Source organism: Ananas comosus, unplaced genomic scaffold, assembly GCF_001540865.1.
Source record: "Ananas comosus cultivar F153 unplaced genomic scaffold, ASM154086v1, whole genome shotgun sequence".
NCBI lineage: Eukaryota > Viridiplantae > Streptophyta > Magnoliopsida > Poales > Bromeliaceae > Ananas > Ananas comosus.
In genome coordinates, this window is record NW_017890709.1 from 21,430 (window position 1) to 30,235 (window position 8,806).

Sequence of the window (8,806 nt, forward strand, 5' to 3'; positions counted from 1 at the left end):
AATTATGGTGATCGTATATTCATATCTAACAACCATAAATTAAACACCACCCAAGGATTAACACGGCAGTGTCCCCCTAATAAATTTTAGGGATTTAAAACATGGTAAAGTAAAGCTGATCGTGTTATTTAAAAGATCGATCCGTCAGAAAATAATCTGATTGGATTATTCGTAACATCTCAAAGTTACCATTTTGATTTTTTTTTTTCCTTTTGTTTTGTGATTTTATATAACTGGTTTTTTTTGTTTTTTGTTTTTTGGCTTATAAATTGAAGAATTAATTTTTATTCTAAATTGGAAAATAACAGAGAACTTTAATAACTTTATTATTCAATTCACAATTGCTTTATCCCGTGTCGACAATGAGTATAACAAACAAAAAGCCCGTGCAAAGCACGTGCTAAAGGTGGTATCTAAAAAGCCAGGAAAAGGAAAATTCAGGAGATTAGCATGTTTGGGCATTTTCCAAAATGAGAACAAGCCACTGCTTTTTTGGAAAGTTGTGTTTGTAGCCCCAAAAGTTTAGTCAAATTCTCTTTAAATTTACCTCTTTAAACTTTTGAATTGGATATTTGGTATTTTTAATACTTTAAAAGTGCTTCATTTGCATAAAATGTACATATGCACCAGATGCAAGTAATAATTTTTTTCTGCTAAATTAAATATAAATAAGAATTAAGATGAAAAAAATTTAAAATTTGGCATGCTAAATGGTTCAAATCAAACAAATTGAAGGATTGAATAGTAAAATCAAATTTTTTGAGTTTTTTTTTTTTTTTACTAAGTTATGGGGTTCAACATTTAATTTTTGGCTTAAATAACGCAACGGTATGTGAGAGTTGTTTTGAAGAAGGTATCTAAATCGTCAATAAGATTAGTCGCCGACCATTTATGCAAATTCCTTCTAATACAGAACCATCATTTACAACCAGGAGAGCATCACTATATAAAACCATACAACAAACCGGAAGAGAAGTGAGAATTTGAAGCCCTTTAAGAATTGCAACTCACATGCATTTTATCGCAGATGACGTGCGCATCTTGCGCATAAATAAGAATGCAAACGGGATAGATCTGGTGGCGTGAGGGGTTCTCCTACCTCCAACTCAGTTTTCCTAATAGATCGTGAAGGATTCGGTGTGGATTACTTTTTATACTATTTTTTACTCCCACTTACTTCTCCATTCAAAATGGATCAAAACAAAAGTAAATTTTTAGTGAATATTTTACGAATTTGGACGGATCAAGGAAAAAAAAATGAAGCCTACTGGGAGAGACGGATTGGGATTGAAGCTCTGCCAACCCGAATCCATTTGCATCAATTGCATTGTTTTTCCTGAAGCGGCGTGATACAGCATGTGAGTTCTCCCGCGAAGGTGGCTCAACCATGTAAAAAGACCGAATTAGCCTCATGAGATTGATTCTCGGAGGGAATCAGTAGGGGTGTGTGTCGTTAAGAAAAAAAAATTTAAAATACATTAGTTATATTGCTGATGAGGCGTTTTCAACCACTTAGATCCATTCATAATTATTAAAAAAATATTTTTATTTTATATTTGTTTAAAAATGAGAGATATAATTAATTGATATTTAAGAATAGATAATATGGTGTAAGTGTTACGGCGCAGATTTTCTGGTTGATGAGACAGTGGCTGGTGAGGTCAACGGCTGCTGGCCAATGTGGTGGGTGGGTTGCGTTGATTGCGAGCACTCTTTTACGCCACGGAAAATGACTCCCAACTGTAACCGAAGGCAACAGGTTCCCAATGCCCCACATTGCCCCTCACTTGAGAGTGCATTTATTTACTTACTAATAAGAGATTAAGGGTGCGTTTTGGTTCAACCTAAGTAATTAAAAATACAGTTTAATTAAAAATATATTTAGATAAAATTATAGGAATTGCAACAATATATATATATATATATATATATATTTTGATTATACATAGTAAATAATACTGTAAGTATAAATAATATGTTCGGGTACATACAGTTGAGGAGTGTTCTTTTAGAATAATAAAATTATCCCCAAATAAAATAAAAAGGTTTGAACGGAAACAATACAAATTTGGATGTAGAAGTGCATCGAATATAATCTCATACTCATAAAAAGTTTATGTATAATTGGATTTCGACGATCAGAGCAAAATATGAGAGTATTCAAATTTTAAAATAAAATCTATCAAAAAAATTATTATTTGTAAATAATACAAAAAATTGCCAAACCGTTTTAAAAAATTATTTCAGAAAAATATCTTTCCTATTAAATTCAGGCAAATATTTTATTAGTTTTAATCAAAAATAAAACAAACTCGTACTCCCGCGTTGTTATGCCACGTGGCACACCTGGTGCACCAAATAAGCGCTGTTTCCTGTTCGGGTCCAACACAGCAGATCCAGAACATCACCAATCGACTAGTGGCATAACTCGTAAATAAACGCCATTTTCCGCCCATTTACATTTCTCCCTACATAAGTACTCCAAGTTCAATCCCATATTCTCCAACGGATACCTCCATCTCTCTCTCTCTCTCTCTCTCTCTCTCTCTCGATCTCTCGACGCTCCAAAACCTCGCCTTTAACTCTCGAAACCAACACCGAATCCGCGGCACCGAAACCCTGCCTCCGTAAATCTCCATCGCGTCGATCGATACCATCATTATCCCCACAATCCCCCTTCTCTTTCGAGGATTCGGCGCTCCGATTCGGTCACCATATAGTGTACGTTGTTGCCGCGATTTCACGGGGTTCTTTTTTATCGATTTTTGGGGAGCTAGGGTTTTCGGAGGAGTAGGTGAGTGTGCTTGTCGACGTTTCTGGTGCTAAATAGACGTTTTTGGAATTAAATTTGGTTAAATGTTTCCCTTTTTTCTCGGGTGTTGGATTGATTTCTCTTTCATGAGGTTTAATTTCGGGTATTGGAGATTACGTTCTGCTAAGGCTATATTTTCTTAAGCAGATGTTTTTTTTTTTCCTTGTTGATTCGTTTCAAGAGCAAGTTGAGTCAAATTCTTGAATTTGATTAAAAAATAGATATAGAGATCGTGTCAAAATTTTAATTTTGTTAAAAATAAGTTGCGCGATCGTGTTAAATTTTCGATTTTGTTAAAGCTAGGGTTACAGGAATGTGCTAAACTTTTGAATCTAACCAAAAATAGGTTTAACGGATCGCGCTAAATGTTCAATTTGGTAGGAAATAGGTTTGCAGGCGCTAGAATTTGAATTTTGGTTTTTTTTTTTTTCCTTTTTTTTTCACTGCAGTGTAAAGTTGAAACCTTTGGCAAATGCTTGGAAGGAGAGTGTTGTTGTTATGGCCGGGGGTAGAGTGCAGGTGATCAGCAGCAGGGGTTGCTCACGGCTCTTTGTAGGTGCTTCTGTTCCTTCTCTTTGCAGTTTGAGCTCCGCCGACATGATGTCGTCGGCTTCTTCGTCGGTGCCCCTCTTGGAATCTACTGGGCCTTTTTCGGGTCTTGTGATATGCGTCACGGGGCTATCGAAAGGTAATTGCAAATTATTTCTCCTCTTCATGTTTTCCTGTATGTTTCAATCTAAGGGCGTGTTTGGCTCGCCTCTTTTTCACCCTGGAATCATAATCGGAATAGATGAATCCGTTTGTCCGTGTTTGGTATGCGGGATTTTCATTCTGATTCCGATTCCCAGGTGAATGGGAATCTCTCTAATTACCCCTTTTTTCAATCCAGCCTAGGAGGCCGGATTGGAAATTGAATCCAGGCGGAATGGATTTATTCGGATTAAATTAACTTTTTTAAGCTTATTTTTTAATTAAAATAAAAAAATAATTAAAAAAGAGTTCTAACACCTGTGGAGAGCTTTGGCTGTAAAAGAGTTCTAACAGTAGCTTTTACTTGTTTAATGCTGTGGCTGAAATGATGAAAGTATGCAAACTTCGATCTTTGACTTCTAGTCCAGCCAAATCCATATTTTTGCTAGGTTCTTCGTTGATTGCATTGAAACACTGTCTTTGGACTTTCTATTCCATGCAGATTTAGGGTTTAGAAGCCAAATAAAATAAGAAATTGTTTAGCTGACTCGTGGCTAAAGTTTATAAAGCTGCACATTGCATATTGTCGGGAAGAAACTGCATAAATCATGTGCCTTATTTATGACAAATTGTTGATTCACTGTAGCATTGTGGATTGGAATTTGAAAATACTGACACTACTGAAGCTTTTTAAGAGTGAAACCCTGATTTTTATGCTAGAGTCTTAAGTGCTGTAATCTTGACCTGTGACATATTTTGTCTATGAGATGACTCTTACATGTGCTAATTGTAATACCTTTTGGACGACAGAAGCAAGAGATCAAGTCAAGACTGCGACAGAGAAATTAGGTGGCCAGTATAGTGCAAGCCTACATCCTAAGTGTACTCATCTTGTTGTACAGATATCCTATTCAATAACATAATGTCGAAAGGTTTCTGATTTTGCTGATATTTCTTGCTCTACATGTCATGCTGGCATTTTTCTTTATCAATTAATGTTATAGCAAGAGTTTTGTGCGTCTGTTGGGGCCTTAACACTTATACAGCTTTGGTGGACGCAAGTTGGAACATGCGCTTAAGCATGGAGCAAGGAACGGTCTTCTAGTCATTACGCTGGCTTGGCTTGTTGATAGTGTGAGGAGAAATGGTGAGTTCTAGATTTGCCTCTGCTACACTATTTGCAGTCATAGAGTTGGAAAATAACCTACGACCACCTTGAGTTGCTTTCTCTATGACTCGTAATTTTACCTTCTTGATTGGTGAAATAAGTTATCGGATCTTGACTTCTACCATTCGCTAGTATTTATTGTGTTTCTTGTTGATTCGATTTTGCAGTGAGGCTGAATGAATCTTTATACAGTGTAAAAAATATTGGAGAGAATGGCTTTCCTTTAGGGGAGTTCAATCGTCTTGTTGGCCTTCCCGGCAGTGAGAAGTCCTGTCTTCCAGTAATGGCCTTTGAAGATCATAAATTTTCAAACACAGCTAGGCAACACCAACTAGAATCCACTAGAAAGGAACTAAAAACTGCCGGTTCAGTTTTCTCCAATGACTCTATTTATATTGATTCAGATATTTCAGGTGAACTGAAGGAAAAGGTATGCTCTTGTAACGAGTGTTGTGGGACATAAACAGTTTACTGGGTTTTATTTATATTGCCATTATTAGTGTATGCCTCGACTGGTTTATTTCTCATATGATTCAGCAATCGGTTTGTTTCATATAAATATCATATTCTGCAGCTTGTTGATGCAGCTTCCAGAGAAGGTGCTAAAATGTTGGAGCACTGGTTTATTGGTTGTCAGGCAAATTATGTTGTGTGTGAAGGTCCTTCAATCCAAAAATATATTGGCCACTCCAACAATGTTGTTACTGTAAGCAATTCTGCATGGCATCTCCAAATACTGTAGATGGTTTTTCTTTTCTCATGTTTCTCTAATACTTTTGTTGTATGCGGCAGCCGCTGTGGATCCTAAAAACAGTTAAGGAGAAGTCTTTGCAGCGGCTTGTGCATTTCTCATCGGACCTAGCTAGGCAGGTTGCCATGATTCTTGAAAATGTTTCGGTTTCCAGAGAGGTATCTAGTTGTTTCCTTAATTAGTAATTATGCTTGTTTGCAATAAGCAACATGCTTCTTCTTCCAAGGTGGAACTTGTATTATTTTTTTTGGAGTCTTTTGTTTTGTGCTATCAGTATGCTTGATATCCTGTGTGGATGTCAGCCTCATTAAGTGATTCTGGATTATTATTATCATACTAATACCCAATTTAAGAATGTTCACTCTTTTTTGCATAATGATGAAAAGGCGATAACCTATATTGTTGCGATTAGAGATATGCTGTCGAAAGCTTATCCGAACTGTCATGGTGCAATTGTTGTTTGACAATTTGATCTTAAAGGATTGTCGAAGATTGTTATTTAATAACTGAACAAAAGGTGCATCATAGCATATGTACTCAACAAGTCTATTCAATTTTGATTCGATTCCATTGCACAAGGACAAATTCTTTTGCATTTTTATCCATGGTGGTGGTTGTTGTTGTCATCTTAATAGTTCACTGCTGAAGGGTAAGTTTCTCATTTTCTGGAAGATATTACATATAGATTGGAAATCTGTCAAGAGTATGAACATTTTTTTTTTTTTTCTAATGTCCTTTTTTCCCTTTTTTTTTAACTATTTTATCTTACAACCCAGAAGCATATTATGTAGCTTTTCATATTTTAAATGTTTTGTGGAGAAACTTGCAAGTTATTCTAAACTTTTCCTGGAGAGTCAAAGCTGTTCTCGGAAGATCTTCTCAAGGAACAGCTTAACATGTACAAAATCCTTTAAAGAACACTTCCGATATTCATCATATAATTTAATCAGTCCCGAACTTAATATGAATGGGAGGATAATAATTTAAACTTTTCGCCTGTTAGTTATTTCATTAACTAAGTTGGCGAATAATGTTCTGGAAACTGTCGGCAGATGTTCACAGTATAATGAAATAATGTAGTTCGGTTTTCCAAATTGACTCTTGATGCTGTCGTATTATTTTACCAAAGATTTTCTTTCTCGTGTCAGATAGCAGCATCATGTCATGAATGCCAGAGACATCATTTTTTGGGTTGCTGAAAAGTGATTTGCCATTGCCCTGCAGGATAGTTGGGCACTTCTCTGATCCTTTATGTGACATTTGCTTTTCTTATCTTCGTCACTAATTTCAGGAAACAAACGGTGGAAGTGTGTGTCCTGTTGCATCAAATTCTAAAAAATCGCTGCCGACATGTAAGGGCATTAAAGAAAGCCTTGAAGAGAGGCAGAAAATAACTGACTTAGCAAAATTGGGTGTCCGAAATCGCCGTTGTCACCGCATGCAAGTAAGTGTTAGTTGACATTTATTTTCTCCTGCGCTTGTTCAATACTTCAGTTTACTTGCATTTCATGTGGCTTTCACTTTCACGATTTCATATGCCATTCCATATTTTTCAGCCTTTTTCTCAAATGTTATTTGTTCATACCGTTTGTTTTATGAAACCTATATGAAAAAACAGTTTGATTGTGACATAATTTATTTTTGTTGGGTAACAGACATGCCAAATTCCGATCCATCCGATTACTCCATCCAGCCTTTTGGATACAATCTGCTGGTCAATTTCTGAGCCAACCTCATCAGCATGTGTTTATACTGACTCTTCTTGGTCAGAAGATGTTAACGAGCAGCAAACCATCTCTTCTTTTGATGTGAGAGGAGATGCAACGGATGCAGAATTATCATCTGAAAACTTCTCTCGCCCACTTAAAGAAAGGTAGTTCACCGTCTCAATAAAATCCACCTTTCGCTTTAAGAGCTGTCAAATTGAAGACCCGCCACCGGTAACAAGTTTTTTGATAGAAAATTTGCTAGAAGCATTCCACTGCAGTAGAAGTAGAAGTTTCAAATTAGAGCTCATGTTTTTGCAGCTCAAAAGCTCATTTTAACATCCTGCTGTAGCAGAAGCTTTAAAATTTTCACTGTCAAATACTTGGCAATTGCTTTTTGAAGCTGAGAAGATGCTCTACAAGCTAGGCTAAATGATCAAATGTTTCACCAGATCTGAAACTGCCGTTTGTAAGCGTTCGCGTTTGCTTTTGTGGTTACAGTGAGAAGAGGGAAGTGATCTTCAAAAACCACTTCCTTACTATACTCTTTCCAGTCGACCGTTTCAGTGAATTGGGGCCTTTATCGAGGACATTCTTTAGCAATGGTGGTTTTACACGCATGCAAGTACTGGATTATATTTACAGCTTTTATCAGGTATAGGACACGGAATTTCTTCTTCTTCTTCTTCTTCTTCTTCTGGCTATAGTTATCATGATTTTGACATTAATATCGAAACTTTTTGCTTTTTTGAGTTTCGTAATAGACACCGTTAACTATCCTGTTAAATTCAGGTTCTTATTGAGGATTTTACAATTTTTTAGCTACAAATTAATTTTGGCAAGTTAGCCAATTTTTGTTTTCAATGCCCACAAATAATGTCAGGATTCATATTAATTTTTATTCACTTTTCCATTGAGAAAATAAAAAAGAAACTGTTTCACTTGTTACATGGTTTACTTTTCACCTTTCGATTTCTAATTTATTTATCACATGAATTTCCTTGCTGTTCCCTTACTGTTACGTGATTTATCTAACTTCGAACTGAATTTAAAGTGCCAATACATGAGGATCTTTATATCATCCTTTCCAGGAGAACATGTTGGAAAATGAAATAGAAGTAGCAATTCACACAGATTCAAGACATGCCGATCGCCTCCGGTCTCTGTATGCTAGCGAAGAATCGGTAGAGCGCGGTTACATCTCGTTCAAGAGAATCGATTTCATGGGGAGCCGAAGGAGCTTCGAGGCGTTGAAGCGGTTGAGTGGCGAGACCAACTGCAATGTTTACGAGCTTTTGATCAGAGCGTAGGTCGTTTTACTGTTTGATCCAGGTTTGGTTTTTTTTTTTTCTCTCTTTTTTCTCTCTCTCCGCCTCTGATGCTAAATGTGGGTGTGGGTTTACGAAAAATAAAATATAGAGCTTGCAATTTTGTTTCTTGTGTATAACAAGTGTGATGTGAATACCAGTTAGCCAAGAGAATAATGAGATTAATGGTGCTTATATACTAACACTGATGAACTTTGTGAGGCTTGCATTGGCCGAATGAATGAATGCGCTTCCGAAGGAAATTAATGCTGTATAAACTTGGGACTAATTTGGGATTGCGTGTCTAAACGCAACCGCTTTTATGTTTCGAATCAGATCCAAAAATTTGAAAGCCTAGCCTAGCCTCTCGCT

The 8,806-nt window shown here is 36.4% G+C and overlaps 1 protein-coding gene across 4 annotated transcripts; it reads left to right on the top strand.

Moving 5' to 3' along the window:
* Positions 1-2,712: 2,712 nt before the first annotated feature.
* On the top strand, positions 2,713-8,571 carry LOC109704122. Of its 4 annotated transcripts, XM_020224848.1 has the most exons (11): positions 2,713-2,794; positions 3,262-3,500; positions 4,313-4,404; positions 4,547-4,649; positions 4,838-5,100; positions 5,245-5,376; positions 5,463-5,579; positions 6,713-6,865; positions 7,077-7,294; positions 7,629-7,782; positions 8,219-8,571. In XM_020224848.1, the coding sequence occupies exons 2-11, from the start codon at positions 3,311-3,313 to the stop codon at positions 8,435-8,437; spliced, it is 1,641 nt and encodes a 546-aa protein (XP_020080437.1). In that variant the 5' UTR covers positions 2,713-2,794; positions 3,262-3,310; the 3' UTR covers positions 8,438-8,571. The 4 variants fall into 4 exon arrangements, with proteins under 4 accessions (XP_020080437.1, XP_020080439.1, XP_020080438.1 ...); XM_020224850.1 differs by lacking the exons at positions 2,713-2,794; positions 8,219-8,571 and adding an exon at positions 2,894-2,915 and having other exon boundaries at positions 7,580-7,704; XM_020224849.1 differs by lacking the exons at positions 2,713-2,794; positions 8,219-8,571 and adding an exon at positions 2,896-2,915 and having other exon boundaries at positions 7,629-7,788.
* Positions 8,572-8,806: the final 235 nt, after the last annotated feature.